Source organism: Seriola lalandi, unplaced genomic scaffold (assembly GCF_002814215.2).
Source record: "Seriola lalandi dorsalis isolate HSWRI2012SDOR001 ecotype SW California unplaced genomic scaffold, Sedor1 jcf7180002054902, whole genome shotgun sequence".
In the NCBI taxonomy this organism is placed as follows: domain Eukaryota; kingdom Metazoa; phylum Chordata; class Actinopteri; order Carangiformes; family Carangidae; genus Seriola; species Seriola lalandi.
The window spans coordinates 937,576-954,495 of record NW_019525454.1 but is presented as its reverse complement, the minus strand read 5'-3'; the positions used below and the strand labels follow the sequence as shown (position 1 = coordinate 954,495).

At 44.7% G+C, this 16,920-nt stretch overlaps 1 protein-coding gene across 1 annotated transcript; it reads left to right on the top strand.

Moving 5' to 3' along the window:
- Positions 1–5: 5 nt before the first annotated feature.
- Positions 6–10,636, top strand: kiaa0586 (KIAA0586 ortholog; the record flags this gene model as incomplete). The annotated part of the gene is made up of 18 exons (XM_087169645.1): positions 6–679; positions 1,174–1,246; positions 1,856–1,993; positions 2,070–2,280; positions 2,384–2,560; positions 2,655–2,791; positions 2,978–3,118; positions 3,772–3,956; positions 4,059–4,183; positions 4,316–4,512; positions 4,594–4,747; positions 5,145–5,561; positions 6,321–6,373; positions 6,469–6,579; positions 6,664–6,829; positions 6,917–7,056; positions 7,185–7,224; positions 9,691–10,636. Coding segments are annotated over 18 exons (3,306 nt in total), but the record flags the coding sequence as incomplete, so codon positions are not given.
- Positions 10,637–16,920: the final 6,284 nt, after the last annotated feature.

The window sequence follows — 16,920 nt, the reverse complement described above, 5'->3', positions numbered from 1 at the left end:
CCCAACAAAATCAGTCCCAACAAAACCAGTCCGGACAAATCCAGTCCCAACAAAACCAGTCCCAACAAAACCAATCCCAACAAAATCAGTCCCAACAAATCCAGTCCCAACAAAACCAGTCCGGACAAATCCAGTCCCAACAAAACCAGTCCCAACAAAACCAGTCCCAACAAATCCAGTCCCAACAAAACCAGTCCCAACAAAACCAGTCCCAACAATTCCAGTCCCAACAAATCCAGTCCCAACAAAACCAGTCCCAACAAAACCAGTCCCTGCTTCAACGACCTCAGTTCCATCGAAGCCAGTCCGAAACAAACCACTTCCAGTCCCAACAAAACCAGTCCCAACAAAACCAGTCCCAACAATTCCAGTCCCAACAAATCCAGTCCCAACAAAACCAGTCCCAGCTCCAACGACCTCAGCATCATCAAAACCAGTCACAACCAAACCATTTCCAGTCCCAACAATCCCAATCCCATCAAAATCCAGCCAAGTTCCATTCCAAGTCCGTGCTGGTCCAGAGGAGGCCTGTGGTTCCGTCCATGTTGGAGGAGGCGGGTCAGGTTCTCCGCCAGGTTCGGAGACAGAAGAAGGTTCTGGAGGAGAACCTGGAGGCGCTGCTGAGAGCCAAGACAGGAGAGGTGCTACACTGCCAACTGGAGGCACTGGCTGCTAACAGGTAGCCAACGCTAACTTTATGTCTGCCAACAGAGAGGCCGAGGTAGTGCTTGTGGGTCCAAATAGACAACTTCATGCTAACGTTGCTGCTATCATTATTTATATACCTCGCTAACAGCTAGCTTTATTTTTACTGTCAGATAGCTAACTGGCTTCATGCTTCATGCTTCATGTGTGTTATACTGGTGTGTGTGTGTGTGTGTGTGTGTGTGTGTGTGTGATGGTATTGATTGACAGCTGCCTTAGAGCATCCTGTCGGCAGCGTTGAGGTGACTTTGATTGACAGCTGTCAGCCTGAAGAGCCTCTGTCTCTGTTTAGATTCTCTCTCTGCTGTCGACCTGTTTCTTCTGTTTTTTTTTTTTATTCTCCAGACTTAAAAATTAAAATGTACGTCTGTTTTCACGCAGAATATAAAATCTGCTGAAGAGCGTGTGACCGTCCATTCGGCTGCTCTGATCTCTTTGTGTTTAGTTTGTGTCCTCTGTCCTCTGCAGAGACTCGACCGAGGAGGTCCGGATCAAGAAGACTGTGGACGCCTGGATCAGCACTTTATCCAAAGACGTGCAGGTGAGTTCAGTGTAACATGTTAATCAGTGATCTTTAGAGATGCTCGTAGATGGATGTGGTTTCCTTTGGACAGAGCCAAGCCAGCTGTTTCCCACTGTTTCTAGTCTTTATGCTAAGCTAGGCTAACCAGCTGCTAGCTGTAGCTTCATATCACATCAAATTCCCATCCGAAGTGACGTTTTCAAAAGTCCAAACCTCACAGGTGTTCAGTTTATTATTGTGATGAGAGATGAGCTGCGTGTTAACTGATTATCCAAACGGCTGAATTATTATTTATGTCATTCTGTTCTCATTCTTCCACATATCTGCAGTCTGAAAAACATTAAATTCCCTTCTTTCAAAAAAATTATATAAATATTAAATAAATTTAAATGTTTTCCTCCTTAAAAAGTTTCAAGCTCATTTTGAATCGTTTTTATCTTCAGCAAAAACTGGATGGAAATTCCTCTAACCTCTGACCTGAAGTAAAATGAATATGTAGAGTTTAAATAAATTATGATTAGATTATAATTATATTTAATTATTCGACTGATCACCAGGTGTTAAAATGGTTTTGAATTGATTTGTTGAACCTGCAAAAACACTGACGTCTTGTCTTCTGATCCTCAGGCTGAGACGTCCTCTGAGGATACTGTGGTGACATCACAGCTGGTGGCTGCTGGGAGCTCCGCCCACTCAGGGAGAGGGAGGCCACTGAGCGCGCTCAGAGGGAGAGGAGGCCGAGGGCAGAGAGCTCGACACAGAGTGGTTAGACTGGACTCTAATTGATTTGTTCAGTAACACGAGCGGATCATTCAGTTTTATTGACGATGTCTGATTGCAGGTGCAGGGGGCGGAGCCTGGCAGCACAGTCCCAGGTGTGCCGACAGACAGTGGACAGGTGGAGGGAGAGTCGTACCTGACACATCTGTACGGCAGAGCTCCTTATGAAGGTCTGAGACGAACTCTGAAGAAAAGTCCGTACCTGCGCTTCAGCTCACCTGTGTCACCGCCCAGCAGGAAGCCCCGCCCCCGCCTGGTGGAGAGCGTCAGAGGTTTGTTTGATTTTTAAGGGGGGGTCATGTTCCATATAACAGCAGCATCACTGTCATGTTTCTGCCACTGTCAATAAAGTTTTTACAAACGTCTTTCTCTCAGGTGTGAAGGTGAAGTCCTGTAAGACTCAGACCAGCTTGGCTCCTCCCCTCAGTCCATCACCCAGACGACCTCATCATCGCCTTGTCTTCGGCTCCTCCCACATGGCCTCTAGTGACCCCGCCGACCTCAGAGTGACTCCCGCTGACTCTTATTCCGTTCCCATGGCGATCCCACTGGGTCAGTTCACATCCACAGATTATTAATTATTATTAACTCTCCCCTGGAGGTTTTACAATAGAAATAAAGTTTACTGTCCACCCCCCCACCCCAGGTCGTCGCAGGATGGATTCTTCCTCCAGGTGTTTTACTGAGCGTCTGCAGGAAGTGACATCACCACCTGCACCTCCTCCCACTTCTGCTGCAGTTGCCATGGTGGCTGGAGCACCTGAGCAACAGTCTGATTCACAGGTGAGCTGGTCTGATTGATTGTGTATTAGTAAGTTTCTGTTACCTGAGTAAAATGATGATGTCATGTGGAGGTGAACACAGCTGGAAGAACATCATTCAAACATCAGGCTGCAGTGATGTGAAAAACAAGCAGAAAGCTGCAGGTCAGAGGTCAGAGGTCACTGACAGGTGTTGTTGTGTCAACAGAGGGAGGAGCAGCTGGATGCAAGTGAAGCTACTCCTCCTCCTCCATCACACATCATCATCGAGACGAAGAGCGAGGAAGAGGAGGATGAGGAGAACGTCTTCCCTGGAACTGACTTCCTGTCTGCAGCTGATGTCGTCCAGGTAACCTTCATTTTCCTCCTCCTACTGTAGGAAGTGGTTTCAGCTGCGACTCAGCTGCAGTCCCACAGCTCCACCTGCTGGACGTAGACAGAAGCCCGCCTCCTGATCCAGACTCAACACTGAACCTGATCCCACTGTAGAACATCAGAGTCAATTACAAAGTCATTGAAATCCGTCCTGTGGGTAAAACTCTGTGGTAAAAGATGTGTTTCCTATTCCAGAAATGGCGGCCATCTTGAAATTTTGAAATTTCAAGTGGCTAATGTAATTTTTCCAATGAATGGCCTCAGAGGGAGAAACAAGCCACATTTGGACAGATTATTTAATTTGCTTTAAAAATGAAGAAGCAGCAGATTGTCACTTTTCAGAAGCTGGAACATTAAATTTATTTTTGCTTGATAAATGATTAATCAATTATAAGTAAAGTCGTCCTCTTCATCTTAAACTGAAGGAATTTCATCATTATTCACTGTTTTATAAGTCAGTGAATCAGTTCGCTGCAGGAGGTTTCACTTTTTTATCATATTGAACTGAAGGTTTTGTGTCTCAGTTTCTTTCTTTTTATACATTATTTTATTATTATGTTAAATTAACTGTAACGTCTGATCTTAACCTTCATACATGATCCCGCTCCTCCTCTCCTCTCCCCTCAGGAGGAGGTGAGTGTGGTGGGTGAGGAGGCTGTGGAGTTGGACGGGGGTCTGTCTCCTCCTCCGGTCCTGTACCAGGGTCCTGTCTTCCCTCCCCAGGCCCGCTCTGCCCTCCCTGCCCAGGGTCAGACCTCCATCCTGGACACCGACCACCAGAGAGACGCCCTGGAGAACCGGCTGGTAGAATGGTGAGACACCAGTCTGAACCGGTCTGAACCGGTCTGAACCGGTCTAAACTGGATGCCGACAGCATGTTGTGGCTCTGTTATATTCTGTTTGTTTCTGTTCAGGGTGGAGCAGCAGCTGATGTCCAGGATGATCTCAGAGATGTACCGCCCCCCTCCCTCTGACCCCGCCCAGAATGTTTCCACAGACCAATCGGAGCTTGAGGAGCGGAGCGTCACCTCAGACATAGGTGAGTGGACAGACAGATGGACCAATCAGAGCAGGTTTCTGCAGACAGGCTGGAAGCCTCATGTGGACCTGGTCTCAGTCCCGGTCCAGGACTGACTGTAGAGGTTCTGACCTGTGACTGTTGTGTGTTCAGTGGAGGCTGCAGGGGGCGGAGGTCTGCAGCTGTTTGTGGACTCCAGCGTGTCGGTGGACTCGGCTCTGATCCGGCAGCTGGTTAATGAAGTTCTGACAGAGATTGTGGCTCTGATGCTGGGACAGAGAGATCCACTGGACACGGGGCCAGGACCAGGACTGGGACCACCAAAACCAGAACCAGCAAGAGACCAGGAGGTACGAAACCTGAGGACAGAGAAAAACTCCAGTCTAAAGTGTCTCTGTGTTCTGATCTGGATCCAACTTCTTCTTTTCCAGGACACACTGGTTCCTCTGGTTCCTACGCCAGTGCCGACCCCGCCACCCATTCTGACCCCGCCCACCGGAGAGACCACGCCCCCTACAACACCCCCTCCATCTGAACCGACCAGCCTGCTGAACGAGGAGTCTCCTCAGCCAATCACAGCGCCAGGTTGGAAATAGCAGCTGCATTAGCTCTGTTAGCAGTAGTATTTAGTAGTAGCATTGAAATTAACAATAGCAGTAGTAGCACTGCTACTTCTATTAGCATTAATTATAGTTATATTATAGTAATAATAGTGTTAATATCAATAATGAGAAATAATAGTGCCAATGTTAGCATTAGTCACAGTAGTATCAGTACAAGTGTTAGCATTTGTAATATTACTAATATAAACATTGGCAGAAGTAGAGTTAACATTATTAGCAACATTAGCCTTGTGTTAGCATTATTAGCATCACTGTTAAACTATTTGTTCTTGTGTCTGAAAACTTCCTTGAAAACAAGCTGATTATCTCAAGAGGAAATGAATGAGCTGTAGTCTGTTTCTCTCTAACTGTGACCTCAGAGCTTGTGATCACGCCCACACCCAGTCCAGACCCCGCCCCCTCCGCAGCAAGTCCACCTGCCCTTCATCAAGCGCCGCGCGCTCTGACCTGGGGAGATGCTGAGCTGCCATTGGACGAGGAGAGACCAGAGGAACACCTAGTTACACACAAGCATCCGCTGGTGATGTCAGTAGCAGAGGAGGAGCCTCCTGTCTCCTCTCCCCTTCCTCCCCCTCCTCCCTCCATCCCGCCTGCTCCGTCCCTGTCTCCTCCTCGTCCAGATCCTGACCCCGGACCAGCGTCCCCCTCCAGCTCCTCAGGCGACTCCAGCAGCAGCAGCAGCTCCAGCTCCAGCAGCAGCACAGTGACCGCAGCACTGAAACACATCTCAGAGGGAGAACTGCTCATCAGTGTCAACCAGCTGGCTGCCATGACAGGTATCATCATCATCATCATCATCACCATCGCCATCGCCACCACATCTTCATTCAACAAACTTCACACAAACAGACAAAACATTGCAACTTTTCTTCTTCTTGTTTAAACTGATCATTAACAACAACACACGCAGAGGACGTGATCTGTGGCGCCACCTCTGGTCTTAGGCTGCGTCCACACGACTACGTTGTCATTTTCTTAAAACTGTGTTTTAATTAGCGTCATTAGCTTAGCGTTCTGTCTGTCTCTGACTCTGTCTTTGTGTCTGTCTCTGTCTCTGTGTCTGACTCTGACTATGACTCTGACTCTGACTCTGTCTCTGTGTCTGTCTCTGACTCTGACTCTGTCTCTGTCTCTGTCTGTCTCTCAGAGGACGAGGTCGTCTGCAGTTTCTCCAGCTCTCTGCAGGAGCTGCAGGACATGGTGAGACACAGTTTGTATTTGTCTCTGGTTGTCTGTCTCTGACTCTGACTCTGTGTCTGTCTCTGACTCTGTCTTTGTGTCTGTCTCTGACTCTGTCTCTGTGTCTGTCTCTGTGTCTGTCTCTGTGTCTGTCTCTGACTCTGTCTTTGTGTCTGTCTCTGACTCTGTCTTTGTGTCTGTCTCTGTGTCTGTCTCTGACTCTGACTCTGTGTCTGTCTCTGACTCTGTCTCTGTGTCTGTCTCTGACTCTGTCTCTGTGTCTGTCTCTGACTCTGTCTTTGTGTCTGACTCTGTGTCTGACTCTGACTCTGTCTCTGTCTCTGTCTGTCTCTCAGAGGACGAGGTCGTCTGCAGTTTCTCCAGCTCTCTGCAGGAGCTGCAGGACATGGTGAGACACAGTTTGTATTTTTCAAAGGTTGTTTGTCCCCCACTGATCGACACCAGTGGGAGTAGTTCAGTTTTACCTGCCTGTCCCTCCTCCAGGACTATGACCCCCCCAGTGAAGGACAGGTCAGAGGTCACGACCTCCTGCTGACCCTGCTGACCAAAATGGAGCAGGGAGTCACACACCGAGGAGAAAGACCACAACCAGAGGTACACACACACACACACACACACACACACACACACACACACACACACACACACACAGTGACCTTTGACCTGCTGTGTCCTCAGGGCTCCTGGGGGAGGGATGACCAGGATCAGGAGGAGGAAGTGAGTGCAGGAGAGGTGAGAGACGATGGGACTACAAAAAATCTCAGGACTACAAATCCCAGAAGTAAGAGTACGGCAGCCCGGCGGGGTCAAACCTCCTCACCTGGACAGATCAGTCAGTGTGCAGGTACGACTGAGGGCAAAATCCAATGTGCTGTGTGTCAGGTGGTGACATCATCACTGTGTGACCTCTGACCTCTGTCTGCTTCCTCAGACGTGTCAGAGCTCAGTCTTGATGCGACAAATCAGGGCTCTGTTACCATGGGCGACCTGATGATGGATCCACAGGGTACACTGACCTCTGACCTCCACACCGACCTGTCACTGTCTCCTCCTCCTCATGCAGTAGGACAGGTGAGACACACACACACACACACACACACACACACTAAAGAAACCACTGTAGTGAGACAACATTAACTCTGTGTGTGTGTGTGTGTGTGTGTGTGTGTGTGTGTGTGTGTGTGTGTGTGTGTGAGTAGGTTGCTCCCGCCCTGGTCAGACAGTCCGACGGACAAACAGGTAGGAAACACTTCCTGTGTTTGTTTTTTACTCCTGTTCACTGACTCTTACTGCAGTCAGGGCTGTGGTTACCATAGTTACCATCATTCAACAATTACACAACAAAGAGACACACACATGTTGATTATTTCATTGGCTTTCTGATTAAACAAATCTACTCTCAGAGCCAATCAATCAATAGTATTAGGATTTCTCACCAGTTCAATCATTTAGATTCTCATTGATCAAATTAACATTTAACTGTTTAATTATGAGAAAATCCAAATAATAATAAAATAAATGTTTTTAATGTCAAATCTAAAATAACCATCAGACAGAAGCAGCTTCATTTTCATTCACATTTTATCTTTAGTTAAAAAAAGAAAGTTTATTTAAATCATAAAGTGTGTGAAGTCAAAACTGTGGTGACAAACTGCAGAGCATCATCTGAGCAGCAGAGGGCGCCATGTCTCTGTCCACTGCCTCAGTCAGCTGATTCACTACAATCAGCTGATTCACTACAATCAGCTGATTCACACTTCAGTGTTTAATCACAAAGTTTATTTACATTTTCCACATTTACAAAAACCTGTTTGTACAACTTTATATAAAACCACTTCACACACAGAGACGAGAAACACAGGAAAGAATCAGGAAAAACTGAGTGAAGAGAAGAAAACAGCACACACACACACACACACTCACACACAAACACACACACACACATACACACACACAGTTAAAACATCATTATGTGTGTGTGTAGCGCCACACTGACTCCGCACAGAGCCATACATGGTAATGTTTACACTGGCTGAGTTGTTTTAGTGTATTGTTACACTCTGTGTGTGTGTGTGTGTGTGTGTGTGTGTGTGTGTGTGTGTGTGTGTGTGTGTGTGTGTGTGTGTACGTGTGTGAGTACGTGTGTGAGTGTGTGTACGTGAGTGTGTGTGTGTGTACGTGAGTGTCACACCCTGAGACCTGACTCAGGATCAGTTTGACTCAAGACGCATTTCTGCTCTAAACCTAAGTTCGTACAGGACTGTGTCATGTGATTTAAAATGTATGAGCTCAGTGATGGTGAGCATCATCATCATCATCATCATCATCATCATCAGTAAAACCTTTATTTTTAACACAAACATGGAGAAGAAGTTAAACAGAGAGGAAACAACATGCAGCAGACTGATAGACAGATAGATAGCTCTGTCTGTGGTTGTCATGGAAACGTCTTAGTGGGCGACTCTGCTGGTGTTTATCATCACGTTTCACCAACCAATCCTATAAGTGTGTGTGTGTGTGTGTGTGTGTGTGTGTGTGTGTGTGTGTGTGTGTGTGAAGTTGAAGGTCTGTCAGTTTCATCGTTGTCTCCTTAATTAGAACAAGCTCAGTAACCGTGACAACCAGCTAATGGGAGGGACATTTTGTTAGTGGAGATTCAGAGATAGACAGGACAGATTTTTATGTAGAGACGAAGGATTTTTTTTATGTCTCTCTACGTGGAGCAGGATCAAAGACTGGCTGAAGGTCCCGGTGCTGGATCAGGATCAGGATCTGGATCTGGATCAGGATCAGGATCAGGATCAGTGTGTGTCTGCAGTCGGCTTCAAACAGCTGTGTCCATGTTCACAGAACACCTGGATCCAAGAACAGCTCAGTTCAGATCTTTATTGTCCCACAAGAAGAAATCCTCTCCGCTTTGAGGACACCTGAGGACACCTGAAGACCCTGAAGACACCTGAAGACACCTGAGGACACCTGAGGACACCTGAAGACACCTGAAGACACCTGAAAACCCTGAAGACACCTGAAGACACCTGAAGACACCTGAAAACCCTGAAGACACCTGAAGACACCTGAGGACACCTGAAGACACCTGAAAACACCTGAAGACACCTGAAGACACCTGAAGACCCTGAAGACACCTGAAGACACCTGAAGACACCTGAAGACCCTGAAGACACCTGAAGACACCTGAGTGCTGCAGCTGCACACTGAAACACCTCAGTGTCAATTAGAACTGAGCGAACTCCAACACAGCTCCACTCTGTGGTCCTGATCCTGATCCTGATCCTGGTCTTAGTCCTGGTTCTGGTTCTGGTTCTGTGTGAAACTCTCAGACTGATGTTTGACATGCTGAGAGAAACCAACTGAACTCACAGGCTGAGACAGAGAGCTGCTGTTGGCACACACACACACACACACACACACACACACACACACACACACACACACACACACAGATTTGTTTCCAAGACGACGTCGACTTGAAACTTAAATGTAAAAACATCTTTTTCTCTCTGTTTCTCTGAGCGATCAATAAAGTTGAATGGAAGTTTGATGCTTCACACAGGTGTCAGGATCTCTTGCCGCTGGTTCCTGTATTTTATTCACGATAATCTTGTGTCTCTGTTTCCATGGTAACATGAAGTTTACCTGCAGTAACGTGGGTGAACTGGAACTGATGAGCTGGGTTTGTTTCTGCAGCCGGACACGAGCAGGAGGAGGAGGGAGGATCCAGGAGGATGGATGTTCATCTGCCCTCCATCAGACCGGAGGAGGAGGAGGAGGAGGAGGAGGAAGAGGAGGAGCAGGTGATGGAGGAGGTCAGCGCAGCAGCAGACACAGACTCCTCCACCAGCGATGTTTTCTAGAGAGAAAAGTGACGTCTGTCCATCAGATTTCTCCTCTTCCTCTTTCACAGCAAACACACTTTTCCGTCTGGTAACTCGTTACTCCGACCCTCCGTTTGTCCCTTAACAACCACATGTAATAACATGTAAACTTATTACATGTAATAACATAAACATGTAACAACTGGTCTACAGATCAGTTTCCTTTAGAAGAAAACGATGTCGTCGTGAAGCTGGAACCAAACGATCTCAGTGATTCATCAATTATCAAACTAGTTGCTGATTGATCGACTCGTTGTTTACAAACCTCTGATTCTTGTAACAGACACAAAGTCACCGGTTAATGAGAAATATAAAAACGTCTCTGAGCTTCTGCATCAACAACATGTTCCTACATCTGACTCTCATCACAGTCTGTTATTAACCAGTTATTACATGTTTATCTCCACGTCTTTTAAAGTCACTCCTGATGCTCCGGCCTGTGTGTCACAGTCAATCTGGTCCCAGTGAAACACCGACCGGTTCCTGCTGGTTCTCATCTGTCCAAGTGTTTCTCTTGTTCAGTCGAGAACCAGCAGGAACCGGTTCTACTGTCGTTTCCTGTTTCACTGGGACCAGATTGACTGTGACACACAGGCTGGATCGCGGATGGTAGCAGAAACATTTTGCAGCTTTAAACCGATGATTGATCCACCGCTTGTGTCTTATCAGTGGAATGCAGTGTGTGATCCGATCAGTGATCAATAACACTGATCGTTATGTTCTTTGTAAACAAATAAAGGAAGGCTTTTCATAAACGGCGTCGCTGTCAGGTGTGATGTGTTGCAGGACGTCCGCTGCTTCCTCTCAGCTTCTTTCTTCTTCTACAGGACGATCAAACCTCCGTCATCCAACCATTAGATTTGTCTTGTTTTTACTCTTAAAATGGCTCCAACAGTCACTGTGACATCACTGTGACATCACTGTGACATCACAACCTCTTTGACCATAACTTGGTTTATTCACTCACTAATTATGACACAATTGAACTCGCATGTCCTTAAGGATGAAATGATGAAGTGACGACATTTTATATCCAAGAGGTCAAAGGTCAATTTCACTATGACATCATAATGTGCTGCTGGAGCCCGGAGGAGCTGCAACAATCAATTCATTAATTAATCTGCAACTATTGTCACGTAATTGATCATCCTGTGATGTCACTTCCTCTAATGTCTTGTCTGGTCAGCTGTGTGCGACCACACTGTGGGACCCTGAACGCAGCACGACGTGTGGTGAGGCTGGTTCACTGTTTATCTCTGAGGTCAAAGGTCATGTGATTCAAAACGCTCCATAACTACAGAACCAGTCTCAGGTCTTTGTCTGCTCCCTGTTCTGGTCACATGGGCTGCTTGTGTGTGTGTGTGTGTGTGTGTGTGTGTGTGTGTGTGTGTGTGTGTGTGTGTGTGTGTGTGTGTGTTTGTAGAGCAGCAGTTGTCTTAATGCAGAGCCGGCAAGTCAGAACTGTGGGAACATTAACCCCCACACAGACACACACACACACACACACACACACACAAAGATAACAGTGTAGAGTGAGCTGATGTCAGCACACACACTGAAAAACTGTTTAGTGAGGCAAAACACACACACATACATACCATACTAAAGTACACACACAAACACACACATATCATGTACATATACCACACTGAAGTGAACACACACACACACACACACACACTGAGTGTGTTGTAGATAAGAGGATGATAAGCAGGAAATGGGATTAGTGAAGCAGCAGGAGAGACAGTGAGACTGAGACTGAACAGGACACATACACACACACACACACACACACACACACACACACACACACAGACTCCAGCAGCCTCTCATCACCACAGGCTGCAGCGTTTTGAAAAAAGAGAAAACATGAAGCTGATGATAATTAGTTCAGTCAGTCTGTGTGTGTGTGTGTGTGTGTGTGTGTGTGTGTGTGTGTGTGTCTCAGAGTATTGATCAAACTGATTGATCAGCTGTCTGTGGATCTCTGTGTCTGTCTGTTGATCAATATTCTCAGACGAAGGATTAAACTTTGTGCAGGTTTAATGAAGCTGCAGAAGATCGGCTGATCTCAGGCCTCAGGACACACACACACACACACACACACACACACACACACTGCTTCACTTCATCCACATGTATTTATTATTTATCATCTCATTATTAATAAAAAACTATTTCTCTGTTAGACAGAAAAGACCTGAAGCTGTGACCTCTGGTTTTTGTTCTGTTGTTTACACACAGTAACGAGCTGTTGAGTCATAATTAGATTATTATTAGATTATTAAGAAGCTCGTAAATCAGACACAATGTCTGAAGCGTTTATCAGAGACTGGAGGAAGCGGTTTGACGTCTGGACCCAGTTAAACTGGGACTGAAGACTGAAGGTTTCATGTGGAGACGGATCGAGGATCAAAGTTCTCTGGGTTTTCTAGTTTTTACACTGTGGGAAAATTCTCTTTATTTTTTTCTGTTTCTGTATTTTTTTAATGTTTTAAATCTTTAGTGTTGCTTTCATTTTTTTTCTCTTTCGTTTTCCTTTTTGTTTTTTTTTTAAATCTTTTAGTTTTCAGATTCAAAAAAAAAAAGTCTGATGTTTTTTGTTTTTTTAGAATTTTTTTTGTTTTTTTTTTTAGAATGTGTTTAGTTTTCAGGTTATTTTGAGTTTTATAATTTAATTTTTTTTGTAATTTTTTTGTTTTTAACAATTTTTGGATTTTTTCTTTATTTTTCTTTATTATCTTTTTTAGATTTCAGAATTTCTTTTTGGTTTTTTAAATTTTTTTAGTTATTAAAATATTTTTGAGTTTTTATAATTGTTTTAATCTGACAGTTCGACGTGGTCGCTCGTCATTAGAGAACACAGTGTTGGAAACACAGCGACACAATGAACCATCTCTCACAGATGTTATAACTACAATATAATATGAAATCAATTCACATGATATTTGTCTGGAAAAAGTTTCATCAGCTGCAGCTGCAGTGAATTGAATAAAATCTCATCATCAGTAACAAACAGCTGAGGTCTGTGCAGCTGTTACATATCATTACACTGGTTACCACAGCTCATAAACCAGTTTGGACGGGTTCCTGCTCCATATGTGCAGACGCTGATCTGGGTCTGGATCCTGGCGGTCACATGGTGGACTCATGTCTCCTGTGGTTTCCTGTGCATTAAAGAGCCATAAATATCACGTTTAAAGCTGCAGCAGATGGAAGCGCTTTGTTCAGAAAAGATTGATCAATAATTTATGATCTCTATTGTCTTCACTGTCCTCAGGTCTGTCTGTCCTCAGGTCTGTCTGTCTGTTCTCCGGTCTGTCTGTCTGTCTGTCCTCAGGTCTGTCTGTCTGTCCTCAGGTCTGTCTGTCCTCAGGTCTGTCCTCAGGTCTGTCTGTCTGTCTGTCCTCAGGTCTGTCTGTCCTCAGGTCTGTCTGTCTGTTCTCCGGTCTGTCTGTCTGTCCTCAGGTCTGTCTGTCTGTCCTCAGGTATGTCTGTCTGTCTGTCCTCAGGTCTGTCCTCAGGTCTGTCTGTCTGTCCTCAGGTCTGTCCTCAGACCTGCTCCCAGATCAGCTTCAGTCCATCAGAGACGAGGACCTGCAGTCAAAGTCCTGGTTCACTGATGTTGGACAGCAGCGTCTCTGAGGTCGGTGACGTTTCTGTCTCTGTTCGATTTAAAGACCTAAAACTCCAGTGACGTCAGAGAAGTCCGTTGTTTACTGAGTGTAAAAGTTTCATTAATATTATTGACGAATCTTTGAACTCGTCATTTTATTTATAAAACATCAGAAATATTCAAACATGTCAGAAGAAAACCTGAAGATTCAGTTTAATGTGACAGAAAAACAAAAATCATCTCAACTTGTCTCATCTGATGTTGTGGTGTCCGGTCAAACATCGTCTCGTCTTGTCTTCTCTTGTCTCATCTCAGCTCCTCCAAAGTAAAACTCTTTGTGCTCGTGTCTCTGGAGGTTGGACCTTTCAAACAAAGCGCCTCGTGTCTCGGTCTTTATCAATTCTTCAGCAGCTGCTGTGAATCTTTCATGCAGCAGCTGAAGGAGAAAATAAAGCTGAAGAGTCGGAGCTTCAGCTTCAACACAGACACACAAACAGATTTCTACTGTTTCTACTCTTTCTTTTCCTGGAACCTTTGATAGATGAGGATGATGATGATGAGGAAGATGATGATGAGGAAGATGATGATGATGATGATGAGGAAGATGATGATGATGAGGATGATGATGAGGAAGATGATGATGATGAGGATGATGATGAGGAAGATGATGATGATGCTAAGGAAGATGATGATGATGAGGATGATGATGATGAGGAAGATGATGATGATGAGGATGATGATGATGATGAGGATGAAGATGATGATGATGAGGAAGATGATGAGGATGATGATGAGGAAGATGATGATGAGGAAGATGATGATGATGAGGAAGATGATGATGATGAGGATGATGATGATGAGGAAGATGATGATGATGATGAGGAAGATGATGATGATGAGGATGATGATGAGGAAGATGATGATGATGATGATAAGGAAGATGATGATAGATGAGGATGATGATGAGGAAGATGGTGATGAGGATGAGGATGATGAGGATGATGATGATGAGGAAGATGATGATAGATGATGATGAGGAAGATGATGATGATGATGATGAGGATGATGATGAGGAAGATGATGATGATGATGATAAGGAAGATGATGATAGATGAGGATGATGATGAGGAAGATGGTGATGAGGATGAGGATGATGAGGATGATGATGAGGATGATGATGATGAGGAAGATGATGATAGATGAGGATGATGATGAGGAAGATGATGATAGATGAGGATGATGATGATGAGGATGATGATGAGGATGAGGATGATGATAGATGAGGATGATGATGATGAGGAAGATGATGATAGATGAGGATGATGATGAGGAAGATGATGATAGATGAGGATGATGATGAGGAAGATGAGGATGATGATGATGAGGAAGATGATGATAGATGAGGATGATGATGAGGAAGATGATGATGATGATGATGATGATGAAGATGATGATGAGGATGATGAGGATGATGATGATGAGGATGATGATGAGGATGATGAGGATGATGAGGATGAGGATGATGATGAGGATGATGAGAATGAGGAGGATGAGGAGGATGAGGATGATGATGAGGATGAGGAGGATGAGGATGATGATGATGATGATGATGAGGATGAGGATGGTGAGGATGATGATCTGTGTTCAGCCCTGAATTTTGTCTTCAGGCTTTTTCTGTTCCTCAACCTCATATGTAGTGTGTGTGTGTGTGTGTGTGTGTGTGTGTGTGTGTGTGTGTGTGTGTTGGCATGGTGACAGACCATCATCTTAAAAAATCATTTCTGTTGAGACTAAAGGAACTTGTTCACATTCAGGTCACATGATGACGATGATGATGATGATGATGATGAAGATAAAGATAAAGATCATGATGATGATGATCTGTGTTGGAGGAGTCAGGAGATAAATCCTTTTCATGGTTCGTGGATTCAGACCTGCTGAGACTTTTCCTCCATCACCAGGTAACACAAACAATAACCTCTGTTGTCATGGTAACACATCACCTCCTCCTCCTCCTCCTCAGTAGCAGGTCGACTCTGCTGAAGTGTCTGCAATATTTCATTCTTCATGAATTACATTTCAGATCTGACACAGGAAACTGAACAGGTGAGTGTGGATGTTGATCAGCTGATCAACAGCTGATTAACAGCTGATCAACAGCTGATGAAAATGTGGGACTGTCCCTTTAAACGCTCAGCCTGAGCTGCGCTTCAAACTCAAGTCAAACACTTTTTGTTCCCATGTTTCCTGTTTCTGTTCTCAGCTCAGCGGCGTCTTTCATCCCGCCGCCTCCTCTGATTGGCCGACAGGTGACAAGCTGATTAACTTTCTAACAGGACGTTTTGTCCTGAGCAGCAGCTGCAGAGTTTGAAGTGGATTTGGGTTTTTGAAGCAGGATTTACGAGTCTGTGGAGACTCAGTACCAGCAGATTACAAACACAAACCTTTCTCATGAAACTTCAGTCACTTTCATAGATTTTGTTTTTGTAATTCACTTTTACTTCACACAGACAGACGTAAACAGAAGAAGTAAAAACTTTCTCCGAGTTTTATTAGATTAAAAACATGAAGTTCAAACATCGTATTTCTGTTGTGGTTCAGTTCAGGGACGTGGATCTGGTCTGGACCACGTGTCCGTTACAGTGTCTCTGAACTGAAGCTCAGCAGTTTCAAATATTCATGAGAACCTGAAATTCAGAGCTGGGGTGTGTGTGTGTGTGTGTGTGTGTGTGTGTGTGTGTGTGTGTGTGGGGAGTCTTTAACTTCCATCTTTGTGAGGACCAGTTTGAGTCTCAGACCTCAGTGAGGACACAGACATCAGGTCCTCACCTGGACTCCGGGTCCAGACCTGGTTTCAGGGTTGAGGTAGAATCAGGTTTAGTTTAAGATGAACACTTTCACATTAAAATAAAACCAGCTCAGTGGCAGCAGCAGGGGGCGCTCTGCTCACAGCTGCCCCTCCCTCATTAACATACTAATGAACCTTCGAGCGTCGACCTCATTAACTCTTAATACAGAGTCATTAAAGAGCTGTCAGACGGTTTAAAAGGTTTCAGACTGAAATGACCCAAAAACCAAACAAAGACACATTCATAACCAAACACTGTTTAAACAGCGGAGAACAATAAAGATTATTCAAACTGACACTGAGAAACACTGAACATGAAAATGTCTGCTCATCAGATGAGGTTTGGATTTGAATAAACTTAATACGCTTGTTAAATTTCTAATTTATTCTGAACAAACAGACTTTGATTTTATTTCATTTGTTCAACATTCATTTAGTGGATTTATCTGAGTTTATTAAACAGAAACATAAAATCTGCTTCAGACTGACTTAGAGAAGCAAGCACCGATTCCTCACTTTGATATTGATCATATTATTGATATTAAAATATTTCTCTCTTATAAAATATTTCAAATCAT